Source organism: Lolium rigidum, chromosome 2 (assembly GCF_022539505.1).
Source record: "Lolium rigidum isolate FL_2022 chromosome 2, APGP_CSIRO_Lrig_0.1, whole genome shotgun sequence".
NCBI lineage: Eukaryota > Viridiplantae > Streptophyta > Magnoliopsida > Poales > Poaceae > Lolium > Lolium rigidum.
Window position 1 is genome coordinate 25370051 of NC_061509.1, and position 19374 is coordinate 25389424.

Below are 19374 nucleotides of genomic sequence, written 5' to 3' on the forward strand. Positions count from 1 at the left end.
TCTGCATCTGCCCACCCAAAGCGATCCCCGTCCGAAGCAGCAGCAGCATCGCCTGGAAAAAAACTACTCCGTAGTAATTAGCGCAATCATTCATTGACAGTCGATCGATTTATCTTTGGTGATTCTCTGGACTTAGCGCAGTGCCGCAATCCATAAACAGGTATAATTGTACAGAACGTGTAAATTACTGAAGAAGGGTATATTCGACTTCCCTGGCCACGGGCCCATCTGCCAGGTGCTCCTCCTCCTGTCTCCCCTGTACTTCCTCCGCCGCATCCCAGAACGCCGGCCACATCGCCATCTGCCAATCGTCGCGTGCGGCGGAAGCTGGAGCACAGAAACTTCCCGGCACGCGAACGGCGGCTGCCAACGGCCGGAGCTTCTCGTCGCCAGCGTACAGAGGACCTGAACCAGCAGCCTCCGGGTCAGGGGAGCGGGGAACCTATGGTACCACGACCACGCCGTCGGCCTCATCCACCGCGTCAACATCCTCGCCGGCCCTCCCGGCGCAGAACCTTCTCTGAATCTCCAGGTATAAAATCAATTCCTCTGTATCAGTTTAGACAGACATCTCTGTTGTTCTGTAAATAGCCACGCCTTTGATGACTTATTATCTGGAATGCACTTGAAGCTAATAACTTCTATGATTCAATAAGGTAAGATTCCTGGCTCAAACATCTGTTTTCCCTGCAAATTATTCAGTATAAATTACAGTCTCCATACATTCACGACAATTGCCTCTCTCAAGTCTCAAGTGAACCCTATTGAAGTCAAAGCAAGCAACAAGTCTACGTTCTGCTCCTTTCTCCAACCAACCAACAAGCCAACTACTGCTGATCTTAGGGAGAATTGACTCAAGAAGTTTGAGCTACCATAGTAGACAAGTGAATCTATCTTGCTATTTTGCATTGAACGAGATTGCTGGCCCAAACATACACCTGTCATACGCATACATGATTCCCTGCTATTATGTTTGCAAACTGTTCATTTTGTATCAACTGATGAATGGAAATATCAAATAGTGTTTCTGCATCCATGCTACATTGTTGTTTTTTCAGCACATAAAAAGTCATAAATAAAGTACAGATTACATGGCACTTGTCTCCGCCAAATAGATGACCAAAATTAATAAAATTTGAACTCGAGCTTGCAGCATCAAATTAGTCTCTGGCTCCACTAGGTGGGCTGCTCTGGATTCATGCATTCAAAAGCTCCAACCAGTAGGCTTCCCTTTCACCTGATCAAACCAAGGTTTTAATTGTATCAGATATGCGACCATGAACCATGGTTTGACATGTCATGATTTTGCAGTTTCATGCATGCTATGGCTGCTAACTTTATTGTCCAAATCACATATGCTATTTTAAATGAACCCTTAGTTAAAGCAATGGCCAAGACAGAAGAAACACATAACCGTCAGTTAAACCAAGAAGTTATCAAGTTAAAGATCCTCACTAGCATTTGTGCCGTATCAAAAGAATAAACCAAGAAGAAGCGAACTGTGAGATACTGATATTGCTGGATGGAGAGAATATTTAGATTTGAAGCACGACGCTAGCAGTAGTACCTAGAATGATGCTCAGAGATGTGGCAGCAAAAAGTATCTTTACACAATGTTCTCCTGGATATCATTGGCTACTTTGTCTGCTGTTCCTGTCTTTGCTTTTGTTCCTTGTCATCATCCCCTGCGCCCAATGGAGCTACTTCATGGTCGTCCTCTGCATCCACTGGGCTGACTAAGCAGATGAATGATGTAATCAACAGGAGGAAATAAATATGAGAAATCAGTGGAGAGAGCAACCAAACGAACAAACTAAGATGCAGGAAAAGTTGTGTTAGTTCACCTCCTGATTCAGATGACCTGCTGGTCAAGAAGTACTGCGACAGCATATCCCTCGCCCTGACAGCGTCCTCATTTGCTACCTGGCGCACTTGCTGATGGTAATTCCAATCCTTAGCGCTCGGCATCCCTGCATCATCCTCCATATCAATGACTATGTTATGCAACCTGCAGCACGCATAGATCATCTTAGATCTATTTGTCAGATTCTCCGTCCACCATACATCTTCCTGCAGGCACTTCCATTTTTCTTGGAGCATCGCCAGCGCCTTCTGCGCGCAGGTTGTGGCTGCTGAGTGTCTTCTGTTGAACTCCGCCTTGGGGTCTGAGAGGTTTTCTTCCTGGTATGGTGTCAGTAGCCAGGGGAGAAGAGGATATCCTGCATCACCAATTAAGTATTCCCCGACCTCTGATCCATCTGGTGCTACCTTCAGCTTGCTACCATTCAGCCAAGCACCCTTCTCGCACTCCATGAAGAGTTTTGATTTCGGCAAAATGCTTAACAGGGTAATGCTATCCGTCGAATTCAACCAAAGGTTCATGATCCTCATCTTTGGATCAATCACAGCTTGCATCAGAATCCGGCCATTCTCCCCATGGTCGCAGTATGGTCCAAATGGGATGTTAGCTGTACATATGACACCGCAGCAGTTATGCAGATTGTGGATCTTGCCAAACGTGGATTTTGTCTTATCCATTTTACTGGAGTCTGGCCAGTACGAGTGGTGCGCTGCTCGCTCCCGCAGAGCATCAATGAACTTCTCAGCTACCAACAAGACAGTTGACGCGCTCACACCAACAGAGGATCCTAAGCTCTCTGATGGCCCACTGGAGCACAACCTTATCAGAGCAACTGCCACTCGATCCTCTAAACACAACACCCTCCCATCAATAAATGTGTAGCTGTCCATATCTTTCATTGACGGACCAAACACCAAGCTGCAGATGTAGGTAAATGTTTTTCTTGTCATTTTGAAGACAGACTCAAATCTTTGCGCGTCCTCAAAACAAGACAAGGTTCCTGTATGAGTAGAAAATGTAAAAGTGGTTACACAATCCATAACTAGCAAGGCAAGAGCTCAAGTCTGACAGGGTTAAAATAGTAAGATCCAGATATTACATCTAAGCTTTAATTATCACAGATATCACTTTTCATTTGTAGTCTCTGTGTAACTTGGTGAACAAGTGAGAACAACACATAATTAGCACCATGAGAAAGTGCAGCCAAATAAGAAAGTAATGTAACAGTAGTCAACATACAGCCATGACAAAAATAAGCTCATATAGAAAAAAAGTAATTCCGTCGCTCTGATCTTGTTGGTCGCCTATAGGCATGCTCAACGATGGGCGGCACCACGACCAGCGTGTCATTCCCGCGAGGGCGGCTGAGTGGGTTGCTCTTGTCTTTGTTGGGCAGGAGAGGTGAGGAGCTCGGGAGCGGCGGCACCACGACCAGCTCGCTGACGGCGGCGTGATTCTCCTCGGCGAGCGCGAGCCCGAATAGCGCCCCCGTCGCGTGCTTGAGCGCCTCCGGAGGCGCCGAACCGCCGCCCGAGCAGCAGAGCACCTCGACGAGCGCCAGCCAGGGCGCCGGCCAGGAGCTGACCATGGTGCTCACGCGCAGCGCTGCCGCCTGGTGCTTCTCCGGCCTCGCCGTGCTGAACCAGGGACGGGCCGCGCGCTGGTCATAGAGGCAGTTGTCGTTTTTTCATCTTAGCCTATTTTTTCCTACAAGATCTACACGGGATAAGAAAGGGATTTGGTCAACGCCAGTTTTTGCTAACGGAAGTTAACAGAGACACGGCCGTTTGATTGCCAGGTCAGCTCTGACAGTAGAGTCCTGATGCTAATCCGTTGTTTACCCAAGAAGTTGTAGTTTACTACTGCCTCAATTGTGGTAGATTTATATAATTTACTCAAAGTAGGGAGTATATGAAAAATCAAGTGTAAGGTAGAACACAGATACAATAAATGAAATAAACAGAGAAAATGGATAAATTAAGATGAGCAAGCAGAGCAAATTTACCTGCTGACATGAAAGAGCGGCTGATATTTGTCTCCAAATTATAGGGGTTGGCTGTGTACAAGACATACCATTTCTTTACCACATCTCCTTCACGTGCATATGCCTTCACAAACTCAATGTGGCTGAATTTATCCCATTCAGGGTCAGATGGCCCTGCGGCTATGGATGAGAGCAACGCTAGGCTGCAGTACAGCTCCAAACACCTTGGACTTATACCTCCCATATATTCCGGGAGTGTCTCCATGTCTTTATCGTCAACCGAGAGCCTCTGAAGTGCGGGAACACCCTCTAGCACCTTCAGCTTTGGGCAGTCTTTGATGATTAGTATTTGCAATCTGGCAAAATTAGTGATCCTCTCCAGATCAGGAAGTGGACCTAACTCCAGCCTGACCAGGGATGCAAAGTTCTCTACATATGTGAGAGCCTTGACATACGCTATATCTAATTTATTTAAAGCCTTTGCCTGGGAGGATAGGCCAGGAGGAAGACTAGTCAATTTGCAGGACTGTATCACAAGTACCCGCAAGACAGGAAAAGCTTTCACTGTCTCCACCCAGTTCCACTCCTCCCATTCCACCATCCCAGCTAAAATCATCTCATGCACTTTAGGAAACGCAACTGCCACATGGGAAGGGGGCAAACTTTGGTGATGGTTGGACTGTAGGAATTCAAGTCCAACTCGCTTAATTGCTGGAGCGCGTATGATCTGAATGAATTCCAAATACTGTAGCTGACACAAACCATTGGGAAGTAGTGCACAACAAGCCAAGTCTGCAATCGTCAGAATCCTCAAGGTCTTGAGTGAAACATCTAATGATGACACCATCCATGTTGGGAGCCGTCGGCCAAAATAACCACTGATGGAAAGACAATTTAAGTTGGACGGAGGACATAGCTCATCAAACACCTTCTCGGTTTTTTCTTGCTCTTCCTCAGAGACACTATCTTCCTCTTTAATCTTTCCATCATCTCCCAGTCTACTATGCCAGCTTAAGCTTAGGTTGATTAGATGCACCTTCTCGCCAAGCTTTGCCTTTGCTGCAAATGATGGCGCTGTTATATTATCTAACCCCTCTATTTCAATGTCAGTGAGCTGATAAAGAGGGCCCAACTCTTCCAAACTGCACCAATCACCATCCTCTACTGCTGGAAATCCATGTACTCCCCTCAAATTTGTTAGAACATGGAACCCCCTAGGTATGCTTAATATACTTGTACCATCGATGTTAAGATACCTTAGCTTACTTAACTGTACAATGCTATGGGGAAGTTCCACAAATTGTTCGCTCCCAAAGAGGCTAATGAACTGCAGGAATTTCAGCTTTCCAAGATTATCTGGTAGAGAAGATATATCAGAGTTCTCCAAGGACAAGTACCTCAAGTGCTTGAACTCATGCAAAAATTCAGCCAATTCACGAACCCCAGTTGAATCTGCATATAGTGTTCTTAAACTTGGAAAATGGGCCAGCAAATCTCCAGACTTCATATTTATATTGCCAACTAATATTAGTGTTCTCAACATTGTTTGTGTTTGTAAAGAACTCCAGTCTAACCCATCTGACTCCGATGATTTGTTCTCTAGGGATAACCTAAGAAACTTGTGTGCACTAAATTTACTTCCAATATTTGTTTCTCCACTATGAGCCGCTAGCGCCTCATCTCTAGACACAAATTGAGCAAATGAGCGAACAACATCATGCATGCTGCAAACTTCTTGATCAATGCAGTGTGCATCTGGCTCTAAAAGGTTCCTCACTATCAGCTCCTTATAGTACTTGGTTCCTAATTCTTCCAAGTTGTCTGAGGTTCCGTGAACAAATCCTTCACCAATCCACATGCCGACAATGTCATCTTTACCAAGCGTTGCGGTTTTAGGAATAAGGGAGTAGTATAGAAGGCATTGTTTGATGCAAGAAGGCAAATCTTCATAGCTTAAATATACTGCATGGTTTAGCTCTTCAGGCATTTCATTGATCGACCATATAGAATCATCCAGAACCTTCTTCCACTCATGGCGTTTTTTTTCTTTCTGACACAAGAGCCCTCCCAATACTTTGATAGCAAGAGGCAAACCGTCACATTTTGCTAGAATTTGCAACCCAATATCCTTGAGTGTATCTATTTCATGTCCATCTGTTTCACAAGAGACTATCTGCGGAAGTTTAAACCAAACAGGGATCAATAAGGAGTCGTTTGCCATAAGAAAAAAGAATAGTGGTATGTTAGCATGGTGTCAATTCAATTTTAGCTACAAGAAGCTCCTATAGAAAAAACTAAAGACAAACTAGATAATAATGCACTACCTAAACTTATTTGTCATTTGAATGAATTGGTATCGGGAATAAGGCTGGAATTCGAGCCACTCGTCCGAGCTCGTTAAAATAGCGAGTTAGCTCAGCATGTGGTCAGTCATTTATGGTACTTTTTATGGAAAATTCATATTATGGTATTGATTTCTAGTTTACTCTATATCAAAATATAGTACGTACTAGTTACATATTTGCAGAACGCCATACATGAGAATTTCCTATACGGAAATGTGCCATGATCTGTGAGGGAAAACACTAGTGCTTGTGCATGTCGTGCCAGTGGAGTGAGGTCACGGTCAAATCACACCATCTGACTATAACCCCTCATTTTGAAGTTTTCAATCAGTCTGTAAACAATTACGAAGTAAACACCAAAAGCACGTTTGATGGGCAAGTACTACTAGTCATATTAGTCTCCCAGGATCTGTGAGGGCAAAACACTAGTACTGGTCTTCCTCGGAGCAAGATTTTTTTTTGGGGAAAGCAGGGCAAGAAATTCGAGCGTGCTTTGCTCTGGGCGCTGGAGATGCCCTAACGCAAACTGCACAGCTTTCCGTTCTCGATTTATTGCGGACAAGAAAAATACGTCCAAATTGCATCAGGCAGACATTGTTCGTGCATGTGGTGCTGTCCACCTTCGTTTGGCCCCCCATTTGTTAGGGCATCCCCAGTGGGCCGACCCATCTGGTCCTGGCGCGTCCGATTCAGTTCACGCGGACAGACAGACCAGCCGCGTACGCTCTACTCGGGCGAATGGACGACTGTCCCATCCGCCGTGACCCATCGGCACAATAAATTTGGGGAACCGATGCGTAGGCGCAGATAGCACGTGTGTCCTCCCGCGTGACCCGAGGGCCCGCATGGCAGCGGCCCAACAGCCTTCTTTCTCTGGCCATCAATGGAAGTAGGGTGACACTGGCCCTCCTGCTCTAGCCACACCACCCGACGCTTGCGCTCCTACTCTGGCCGCACCGCCTGCCGTTCATTAATGTCGTTGTTTCGTTATACGCGCCGGCATCCAATGCTCTAACCCTTTTTCAGCAGTCCAACAACAACCATTTTCTTCCACAACCTCACTTCTTCCATTCCGCACAACCACCACCACCACGGGCATCTCCGCAGCAATGGTCAGCGACATATGCTCGAGGGGATGGCGTCTAGGACGGCCTCTGGGCCGTGGGCGTGGGCGTGGCCGAGGCCGAGGCCGCGTCCGAGGTTTCCGAGGAATAAGTGGCGGGAGGCTAGAGTTAGCCAGCACCGTCCCGTTCGCCATCGCCACGATTGTTGCTCGACCCCATGGCCATCGACATCTCCGGTTTCGAGTTTGGCGTCACCATGCACCAGGCCATGAACTGGGACAGGGTGTGCCTACCCCAGAGGTTCGCCCCGATCGTCGATGGGCAAGAGCCTCACAATGTCCTCCTGCGTTTGTCCGGCGGCGTGACCGGTCTAAGGCCGCTATTAGCGTGAAATAGCACGCTATTTTTTTCGTTGATGTGCGCATGTACGAGCTATGCTTATGTGATTTTGATTGCGCGTGTGGGCACGGACCAGCTGCTTGTGCTTTGCTGCTTATACGGGTGCTTTGCTACTTCGATGGTGGCCGCGCAGGAGATCTAGGCAGCGGAGCATATAGTTCTCGTGAAGAATATGATTACTTTTGGAATATTCTGTTTTATAGTTTTGATTTACGGGCTCTGTTCCGTGCCAGTTATTTTACGACCCGAATACACAAGTTCGGTGAACTGAACTCCAGTTTTTCAGTTCACGTTTTTACGGGTTCTGCTAGAGATACTCTTACCAAATAGAGGGTAACAGGACAATAATTATGTCGATGTTTCTTGGGTGGATGTACCAGTGGGCGGAGCCAAAAGGCAGAGTCGAAAGGTTTGATGCATGAAGAGAGAAGACACGTGGTGAGAATTAAGGAAGCTCCTTGGTGCACTATGTTCGTCAAGAGCAAGAAAAACACAAGTTTATTGCAACGCCCTTGAGGTTGAGTGTGTATCAGGGCGGATGAAATGAACTTTCATTCGTAAAGATATCTGAGGAAATACTATGTCAAACAAAAGTTTAAACAAGATGTTATGTTTGTGTCAAATATTATGTATGAGTTAAGTTACGTTAGAAATCTGAGTTGTAATAGGCGTGCATATGTTACAAGTAGTGTTTATGTCGGACTTTAGTAGCTTAAGCCTCCTATATAATATGGGGGCACCACATATTGTAACCTATGACAACTTAATAGCACAGGTCGCGCACGGGGATCCAGCGACCAAGATGGCCGGTGCAGCAGTATCAATGGGGAGGAGCACCCGTAGTCATGCCCCACAAAGTACGCAATGCTGAACTGCGCTAACAAATCTAGGTGTCGTCTTCGTGCTATGATTGCTTGGTTTTTATTAAATGTGCGTCTACCACCATAACACACGATTTATTTAAATTTTATGTAGATTTTAATTATAGTGAATTCCTTGTTTACCTTGTAGTTGTGCATTTGTGACACATATTAACCCATTGAATAAAAACTTGTCTAGAATACCCCTTTTAGAAACTTCGAACCCTCATTTTTTGATGGATGTTCATTGAGAAAGGTGTGAACCGATGAATAGGGTTCCAAATTATCACAATGGTGACAACGAATGGAACAATTGGAGCTGAGAAGTCTGGACACGTCAATGCCGGCCTCCAATATTTACACATTTTGCCGCGCCACATCGATGTAACATGCTAGTCCTATCTAACCAAAACAAACAGAATGCTAAACTGGGGTAAAACCATGTTTAAGATCGCCTAAATATGATATTTCAATATCAGTAGAAAATCCACTAAATGGGATAATATGTGTAACAAATGTACAACTATAGGGTAAAAAGTGGAATTCACTCTTTTAATTACTTACTTGAGACATTGATGTAGGTTACATTTTTACACTATGGCAAAGAAAATTGAAAATGGAAAAAAATAAGAATGAGAGAGACCCCGATACCAGAAAAAGCTAATTCTAATGAGTGCAAAGAACGCCAATTTACATTTGTTCATAAATCAAAAACTTTTTGATAAAAATCTTTCTACACCTTTAGTTTATAACAATAGGCATAGGTAGAGGTGTTGAGCCAGTCTTTTTTGGGACACATGTGGAACCACTATGAGGCCAGTGGGAGCCCCCTCTATCTCAATTGAATATTCTAACGGGCGGTTGCACAAGCGAATGGCTAGACGGATATTAAGCGTAACGGGCTAATCCAAGAAGCTGGTATCTGTCACACGAGCTTGTACATTTCATGGACGAATGAAGTTGTCTTTAGAATGTAATCAAAGTAAAATCTTAGTCAACAAGAGATATCTTTTGGTTGTTGATTTTTATGTATGTGATTTAGATTTTTTATCGAATTACATTTTCCAGACGATATATACACAAGTATTGTGTTTACATGTGTGGCAAGTAAATAGCCTAATAAAACCAATGCAACGAGCATTTAAGTAGTCAACAAATAATACATGTGTGCTAAAAAATCCCTTGTGCGGTGTGGGTTTGGCATGTTGGAAATAGTGTCTATTTAAGTATAGTTATCTTCTGCATTAACTATAGTTATCTTCTGCATGACGATTTTCCAGTGCTAAGCTCCCTAATTATCACATAACGTACTCACCAATTTGCCATGTACTGTTGCAATCAAGGCCAGGAGTACCAATTTGCGTTTTTCTCCAGCCAACGCTACCGGCTAGCTCGCCACGGTTGCCTGTCCTACAGCTAGCTTCTCCATGAGCACGAGGCGCACCCAGGCGGAGTGGAGGAACTCATGGTCACCGGCAGCGTCTCCACTTGCGGTGAATTGGGGAGTCCACACCGGGCAACCACCCGGAGAGGATGAGTTCATGGTCGCTGCCTCGCTGGCAACGTCTTCACTTGATGCCGATCCATGCCCCTTCAGGGACGAGTTGAGCTTAAGGCAACGGATGCCCCAGGCTGCCTCGGTGACTTGTGCTGGGCGGCGGGTAGCGGTGAGGACCTGAGGTGGAATTTCCTCCATCAACTCCTACGCGGGGAGTCCACCGACGCGGGGCACCAGGGGGCTCGACGGCGACACGAGGCACCAAGCGGCCGCTGCCCTCGTGAGCGCGTCCGCGAATCAGGAGGTGAAGGTGGCACCGGCCGGGCGCTAACGCTGATGGAGGTCGCGCTTGTGGCACCGGCGGTGGGACTTGATGGGGGGACCGCGGTGGCGCCGTCGAGCTGCATCCTCTTGCCTGCTGGCGCGGAAGTCAACCGTGGAGCCGGACGGAGACAGAGGCAGGCAACCGTGGCGAGCTAGCCGGTACCGCTGGCTGGAGAAAAACGCAAATGCCGATGGGTTCGTGTGGGTCACGGGGCCAGGCACGGGTCCTTTTTTTTCTGTCTATTGAAAATAGGAAAGCACGGGTTATGGAAAGGGCAAGGTCCTCAAATTTTTCTTTGTGCGTTTGTTTTTTTTATGCATGACGGGCACGGGTAACCACGACCCACTGATCATGCTATTAACTTCAACTTTATCTTATCAACGAATCGTATGCGATAATTTTAACTATTTGTAGTATTATGTGATATTATGATGGTTTAACTTACTATGTGAATTCTGGTGGTTTAGCTTATGGTTGGGACAAGTAAAAACCTCAAGAAGGCCTAGTGGGGTGGTATAGCTAATGTGCCACCAAAGTTCCACACTCTTTCTAGTGAGAAATTTTTAAAAAGAAACACCACAATTGCGGACAAAGTTTACAAAAGCATCAAGATTCCTAATGTTCGGAAAAAGTCCACCTGTATTATTATGCTGGTACATTTCAAAGAGCACTGATTGTCTCTTTAAACCATGCTAAAAGGATTTTGATTGAGTGGGCCCGTTGTTAGGATGATGTGGCATAGCGGTGATGACCGGAGAGAGACATATATAAAGTTGGTTTTTTTTTAATTTCCCCTTCTTTATAATATTAAAAATCCTTAGTGTCGGACCCAACCTACAGTGCCACCGGCAGCCTCCAGCAGTGCGCACCTCCACAGCCTCCAATGAGTACGCCGACGCCGACCTCCCCTGCTCCACGCATGTCGCCGTGAAATACCCGCACAGTCTCAACATCAATTTTGTGCCACTCTGAACCTCCCTCCGTGGAGCACTTCCATGCTCTACAGGACCATCCGCTACCCTAGCATGTCACGATAGTCCTCCTTGCTGCCCTGTTGGAGCCAACGCGGCTGCTCTGGCTCTTGCCGTTCACCACAGACATAGGTGTGCTCCAGAATGCGATGTTGACTACGAACCAGCACATGTAGCGGAAATCTCTGGCCATGAGCCACCTCGAGCTTCACCGGTGTCTTTAGAAGTTCCGCATTGTTGAGGCCTCGTGACAAAAGGAATTGGATCATAGCTCCAAGGGTTGACACCATCGTCGACTTCCTCGTCTCTAGCCATGTCGCCACCATCGATTTTCGCACCTTCATGTAACCCCGCCATTCTTAAGAACCATGTTAGCTCCATGGAGGGATCCTCTTTGTTTCCCCTAAGTCTCTGTGCTATACAGTCCCTCTAGGGTTGTTGAGCTGAGCACTACAGAGGTATGGCTGCCGCTGGCATCCCAACGACCACATATTCCTAGTGCATTCGGTGTGACCTACTGCTGCTAACAACATTATCGAATCGTCTGAGCCCAGTGATGGTCACAAGACACCACACACACCGGTGGCGAGGACGACTACGCCTTGGTCTACCTCCCGTTGTGGGTCGATTGGCTCCGGTTGTAGGCAAGACCGTGAGAACAGCGTGCGGTTGCGGAGAGCTTGACCAGCGGCGGAGGATAGGACGACTCCGGTGAGCTACCTCGGTGAATTAGAGTGAGAGAGTAGACAGGAGATATGAGGGTGTGTGAGAGAAGCTGACAAGTGGGCCTAAAAAAATTACACAAACCTAGCGTGTGAGAGTAGAAAGGCGCCTTGAGCTACCTCGGTGAGTTAGAGTAGAAAGTTTCAAAAACCATCAAGATTCCTAATGTCTACAAACAAACCTTGTTCTCAGCCATCCTGTTTACACGGTTAAAAGAAACATGTGATTTTTCTAACGAAACCCGCACAATAAAATGAATTTTGGTGGATTTTCGAACTTGGTGCACGATTGTTGAGGTGTTTTGCAACCATCACGAGAATTTCCTTGACGTGACACGATTGACATGGAGAAGGCATATGAATTTTGTTTTGACATGCGCATGATCTTTCCATAGACTGCCAAACATATTCCATTCCGATTTATAATAATTGTCAGAAGTTAAAATTTAAACTCTCCGACACTTATTATGAAACGGCCGGTGTGCAATTTTCTGTCTTGTACAAAACAATTTGTCAGCATGAGATGATTACGAAGCTACGTGACCATTTTATTTTACATGTGCGAACATTTTAACTATGTAACCATCTTTGTAACAATGAAACACATCTTACAAACCAAAATTCCAATGTCCATACTATCTTCTTCTCCTGTTATTAGTAGGGTTGTGTGCATCGGCAAAGGATATTTTGTTGTTGCAGAGGTTTTAAGTAATTGGTATCTTCGTGATATTATATATTTTTTGACAAAAAATAAATACTATGTATATTAAATGGTTTAGTAGTTTTGTAATGTTGAACTCAGAGCTTGAGAAGCAAATTAAACCGTTGATGAGAAACAATCATGTCGTTTAAAATGAAGGGATTCAGGTCTACAATAACATCTGTTGTAGTTGTGATCCAAATTTAATAAGAAGGTTGACGATGGAGCAAAGGGAGGACCACCGCCGGGAGGCTTGGGCTGAAGCGAATTTATACCTCTTGTAAGCGGTCGGCTACGATTAATTTCCTCATAAGATAATCCACGACATTTGTAAACACACCCCATATAATAAAGTTTCATTGAGTGTAGGGCCCTTGATTTTTTCTCTCTTTGTCAAAGAGGTTTTTCCTGTTAAAATCTTGCGTCTGCTGTGGTTTTCTTATTGTTTATTATCGGAAATTCAATTCGGCTCCTGGGTGCGTATGCTCCCTCTACCAAAAAAACATATTTCGAAGTGTGGAAAAATTTTGACAAAAAATTCTACATGTACATCTCCGTAATATATGTGTATGCGTCAAGTTTCACGAAAAAATAATATTTTTTGTGGCCTATGTAAAAAAGAGAAAACTTATCCTGTGAAAAGCATTGTTTTCAGCACTGAATTTTGTCTTTTTTACACACGTCACATGATAAGTTCATTTTTTATGAAACAACTTTGTGAGCGTGTAGCACGTGAAGATGTACGTGCGAATTTTTTGTTCCAATTTTTTTGAAATTTAAAATATGTATAAGATACATTTCAAAATATAGGAAGCATATGCTCCCATGTTCCAAAACACCACTCCCGTTTATTATTGCCTATCATGTTTATAACAATATCAGTTTAATCTGAAGAAGTCCGGACTCTTCAAAGTTATTTTCACCGCACTCCAATTCTCCATTCCTGAAATCATGACCACCTTCTGGATCTACACATGGACATGACAACCTTTACCACAAAGAACGCCCTGCTAAAGAATTGTTTTGTGGTAACGTAGTGCTTAATTTTTCTACATTGGATCGATACAAACAAAATGCTTCCAGCACAGTAACAGTTGTTTTGTGTGATATTTTAAGGATTGTGGATTACTTTTTTCGTCAAAATTCATGCAATTTTTTTTTATCATGAATTTAACTTTGGACACAATCTGATGTATGTATATAGGGTTTCCCGCCGAGCACAGGGTTATGGAGGAGGACGGGATGAAGATCTCTTGTGTCACCCTTTAGGCGACACGTGCTAGGGAATAGTGTTGTTCTACATGGAGCCTCCCTCTGACAGTCTCACACTCCGGCTGCACACAACTGAGTTTGTTCCAAGGACGGATAATGTATCTGTGAGCATGATACAAGAATAATACCTAATATTAAATTTTTCTTCTGGATGCATATGCTTCCTTTATTTTAAAAATATATGTTTAATAGATAAAAGATTTGTATAAGAAAATTTGCATGTATATCCCGATGATCTATGTGCGTTCGTACAGTTATGTGAAATACAATATTTTTTATGACTGATGATGAAAGACAAAACATGTCTTGCAAAGACATATCTTTAAATTTTCTCTTTTTATACAGCTCAAACGATAAGTCGACTTTTTCACTAAAAGACTTGTTCGCATGTAGCATGTAAAGATGTGCACGTGATTTTTTTTTCCGTTTGCATTCTTTTTACATTCTAAGATGCATCAAAGATGCATTTAAAATAAAAGGAGCATATGCACCCAATAGACAAAACATCGCTCGCCTTGCTAGTTTCTAGCATTTATACCGTGAAGCTCCGCCACGGCAGTTCATCTTCCTACGCCTCGCCGACATGTCATTGTCTTCCTCCGCCTAGACAGACTATCAGATCACTTTGAGTACCTCCCAACTCTCGCTTAGATCTACACTACGGTAGGTGCTATCTTTAAGGCTAGAGTAGCTTAACTTAGTTCATGGTTCGATTTGGTAGTTTTGCTTAGTTCTTGCTTCGATCTGTGAGAGTAGAGGAGTTCTGCTTAGGTCTTGCTTCGATATGCGAGAGTAGAGTACTTCTGCTCAGTTCTTGCTTCAATTTGTAATCCTCAGGTGCATTTCTATGATTTTGAGTTGGTCGTCGGGTTTTCGGTGGAAGAGGAAGAAAGAACAGGGGGAGAGGGGCCTCTCTTTGCCGGTGACGTGCTGGGCGCGCGACGCAGTCTCCTCTCGTGCCGCCAGGAGGTGAGCAGAGAGCTGGGAGTGAGGGGAAAATGAACTAGGTTTTGGGGGAGGCTGGTTCGGGCACGTTTTTATATGGGCGAAAGTCGCGCTCGACCGTCTGATTCATCGGACGACTAGTTAACAAACAAGATCTGGATTTCCATTTTATATGGCGATTAGATATATTTAAAACATCTAAAAGAAAATAATAAACCTTTGGAAAGTCTAGCCTAAATTTATGAACTATTTAGCTACCAACATACAATCTAGATTTTTTTTCCATTTCGAAAAAATCTAGCCTGTAAAAGAAATAATATCATGTTCATGTTCATAATATTATGCCTTATTTACTTACTGTGTATAGAGGTTTGCATGTGTTGTGGCATGCCAATAGTGTCCATGTGTGGTATGGATCCGTCTTGTATTCACAAAGAAAAGAAATAAAAAATACGCTAAAAGTATATATTCACTTCAAATCAAGCTAAAATCTAGCCGTTTTGAAAGATGCTTTGAGTTCTGTTAAGTACCTGATTCTTTAGCAAGGACCAACCATCATCCTCTTCTAACTTGTCGACGCGGTGGTAGGGAAGCATAGCTTTCATCCCTCGAGCAACTCTTTCATCTCTAGTAGTGACGAGAATTCGGCTACCTCGAGCAACGACATTAGCCAAGTGACTTCCAAGCACGTCGCCGAATGCTGTGGGGATCCACACATCATCCATCACTATAAATAGCTTCTTCCCTTTCAGGGTAGTATTAAGGATTGGCTGAAGCACAGCCAACGCTGTTCCACCACTATATTCTCCTCCAGCGAGTGTGATGAGTGTCTTGATCAGCTCAATCTTGTCAGAGTTCTGGTTGATGCTCAACCATATTGTCTTGTCGAACTCGGCATTAACGATTTCATCTTTGAATACCTTCTGTGCAAGAGTGGTCTTACCAATTCCGCCGACCCCAACAATGGCAACCACCATGATGTTGGCGTTGCCCTCCTTTTCAGTAAGCATGATATCAACGATTGCTCTTGTGTCTTCTTCGATCTTCTCACCGACTACACCCGACCGATCAAATTCCCCCGACGTCTCACGGCTGGCAATACCAGAATGAGAGGCATGCACCCTGCTGTTACGGTCCTCATAGGAACCAAGATTGATAAAGTTGAAAGCATCGCCTCGCTCCTTGATAGTGCCGAGCTTCTTATTGAGCTCCTTGATGCGGGTGCCAATGTTGTGGGCATGGGCTGGATTCCGCATGCAAAATAGCAAGGGGTTGAAGCACCCAACATCTACGGTGGATTGACCTCCCTCCATGGCCTTGAGTTGGCATAGGTCGAGGATGTCAGCAGCTTCGTACATGGCACGTTTGAGCTCTGCCACCCACTCTTGCATGGTCTTGTCAGTGATGTTCCTCCTATCAGCATCAGCGAGGAAATTCTTGAGGTCCCTAAGCTTGACGTCCATCTTGTCGATCTCATCTCTGACTCCAAGCAGCATGTGCACCTCTTCGCTTAGCATCTCAGTCAGCATGTTTTGCACGTAGGATGCAAAAGCATCCAGGACCATCGCCATTTTTGCGGCGGTTTTTTCTGTAACTAAGATAAAACACATATCATCCCCAACACTCATTGTAACTACTTATTACCATGAAAAAAGGTGGAGAAAGGTGGGCTGCTGCAATTTCTAAGACGATTACATGAGGAACAAGCGAGTTGTAATTTATAAGCATGAGAAGCAAACAAAGTAGGCAAAAGCTACTTTATATCGATAGGTGCAAGCACTATTCAAAAACTAGGCCGATTCAACGATTAGTAGGCCGATTAATCGCTACTAGGGGCTTGACCGTGTCGATTACCATTAATCTCTTGTGTTAATCCTTTAGCCCGATTAATCAGTCCGAAAGTTCGATTACTAGGTATTTTCTCGATTAACTACCACACTTGGTCAAAAAAGTTACAATATTTTCAATGCATATCGCTAATACATGCGCTACCCCTCCCTAATAAAGTAGATTTTGCGAAGCTCCCGCTTGATTGCAGCCTCCAGTAGCTTCATTTTCACCGTTGCCAAATAGTTTCTTGCCCTCCCAGACCAGTTACTCATAGTTTCCCAGACCTCAGATTACAGGAGCTCGATCACCATGAGGAGCTTGTCGAGGAATTGGAGGATGCCTTGAATAGGTTAGGTGGTTGAGGTGTAAGAGGGGTCGTACCCTAGGTAGGTGGTGGGATAATATAAACTTCAGAGATGAGAGGAGAAGAAGTGGAGCGTACAAGTTTTTCTAGGATTTTAGGCTTTAAGAGTCTTAGAGAAGTAGGGAGAGACATATAGAGGCTCATATACTATTATATTTCTTATATAAATTGATTTAAGTGCTAACTTGTGTAGGTTGCACCGATTAATAGCCGACCTATTAAATCAGTTAATCGTCCGAATTCCGACTAATCGCTACTCCCAAGCCGACCGAGCAGTTAACGATTACCGATTTTCTTAACATTGGATGCAAGCAAAGGCAGCTGAATAGAGAGGGATGATCCAAAATTACCTTCAAGGATGGATGGTTGTTGGGTCCTGCTCTAGCTCCAATGGATCAAAAGCTAATTAAGGACGGGGCACCACCGGTGAAATATCTGACATGATTACATGAGGGACACGCGAGTTGTTATCTATAAGCATGAGAAACAAACAAAATATGCAAAAGCTACTTGGATCGATAGATGTATGCAAAGTCAGCTGAACAAAGAGGGATCCGAATTACCTTGAAGAATCAATGGATGGATGTTGCGTCCTCGTCTAGCTCTCATCTGCATCAAGTGAAGGGCAGCTAGCCCATCCACATGCTATTTCCACTAATGATCAGAAAGTCAGATGCCACCGATCAATAGATGCAAGCAAAGCCAGATGAACAGAGGGATCCAAAAAATTACCTTTAAAGATACATGGATGGACGTTGGGTACTGGTGAAGGGCACACAATGACATGGGGCACTGTATATAAAAGCTAAACTTCTCTGCCACCACCCACATATAATATATTTGGTAGTCTTGTCTGTGTTGCGAAGTCTAAAATTATACTACGAGTACAAAGCCCCACATTGTCTACCAATAAATCCACATGCTGTATCCACTAATCACGCTAGATCAACGGATAGTAGCGCCAGATTGATCAGAAAGTCAGATGCTTGCTAGTGATGCGTGCGCTCGCACGATGCCCGTTTGCGCATTATTCGGATGTGATCGACAGCGCCATGTCAACGAAGATGAGCTGCACTAGCTTTAATCAAGTACTCATCGTGACATGCACCACGCAGGCATGAATCGTTCAGCGCCCAGTTCGATCTGTTATTGGCAGGCAGCTAGCTTGTCAAGTATACAGCTGACACCACTTCTAATATTAAAACGCAAACAGCCACCAGCCAGCTGGCGTGTATATATATCACTTCGAAAATTATTTGTCGTATGGGAGTATTCATTGGGACTCAGCCAAGTCAAGTTTATGTCGTTTCTTTTGCCACCCATCGGCACCCGAGAGAGAGGGAAAAGAGATAGACAACATAGCTCCGTCTACGACGGCATCCTGTAAAAATACTTATGATCATATAGTAGATTGCTAGCAGCACGTAGGGATCATCCACCGAGGGGACCCGAAGCTGGGTAAATCGTGTGCCCAATCTCATTTCCGAAATCTCCATCATCGCTCTCTCCCGAAATCCAAATCTATAATATGTAGGCATTGGTTAGGTGATGGCTCGTCACTTAGAAATGAGGCCGTTTCTCTCTCCCGAGCATGTCTGTGAAGAAAGGAAAAAAAAAACTACATACTAATTCCTTCATCGACTGGAAAACAGAGGACGAATGGCCATTCATTGACAGTCGATGGATTTATCTTTGGTGATTCTCTGGACTTACCGCAATCCACAAACAGGTCATGGTACACAACGTAAATTACTGAAGGGTATATTCAGACTTCCCTGACCACGGGCCCATCTGCCAGGTGCTCCTCCTCCTCTCCCCGGTACTTCTCCGCTCCGCCGCTTCCCCACCGTCGCCTCGCCGGCCAGAGCGCCCCCACCATACCCGCCCAGCACGCCGCCTTCCTCCAGCCAATCGTCGCGTGGGGCGGAAGCTGGACCACAGAAACTTCCAGGCACGCGAACGGCGGCGGCCAACGGCCGGACCTTCTCGTCGCCAGCGTACGACAGAGGACCTGAACCAGCAGCCTCCGGGTCAGGGGAGAGGGGAACCTACGGTACCACGACCACGCCGTCGGCCTCACCCGCGTCAACATCCTCGCCGACCCTCCCGGCGCATACTCTTCTCTGAATCTCCAGGTATAAAATCAGTTCATCTGTGTCAGTTTAGACAGTCATCTCTGTTGTTCTGTAAATAGCCACGCTTTGATGACTTACTATCTGGAATGCACTTGGAGC

General features: G+C 44.9%; 1 protein-coding gene across 1 annotated transcript; it reads right to left on the bottom strand.

Moving 5' to 3' along the window:
- Positions 1–1500: 1500 nt before the first annotated feature.
- LOC124691451 (putative disease resistance protein RGA1) lies at positions 1501–16517 on the bottom strand. The gene is made up of 4 exons (XM_047224729.1): positions 15477–16517; positions 3867–6018; positions 1845–2861; positions 1501–1736 (listed from the first exon to the last, which is right to left on the bottom strand). Exons 1-4 carry the CDS (start codon positions 16515–16517, stop codon positions 1636–1638), a joined length of 4311 nt encoding a protein of 1436 aa, XP_047080685.1. The 3' UTR covers positions 1501–1635.
- Between the last annotated feature and the right edge of the window lie 2857 nt (positions 16518–19374).

Bases quoted from the DNA above. Each gene is read 5' to 3' on its own strand.
- LOC124691451 (XM_047224729.1), bottom strand. From the start codon at position 16,517: ATGGCGATGGTCCTGGATGCTTTTGCATCCTACGTGCAAAACATGCTG. The intron at 6,019-15,476 runs GTACTTAACAGA...AAACTTCCGCAG, and splicing joins GGTCCTTGCTAAAGAATCAG to ATAGTCTCTTGTGAAACAGA. The intron at 2,862-3,866 runs GTAAATTTGCTC...CTACTCATACAG, and splicing joins CCGCTCTTTCATGTCAGCAG to GAACCTTGTCTTGTTTTGAG.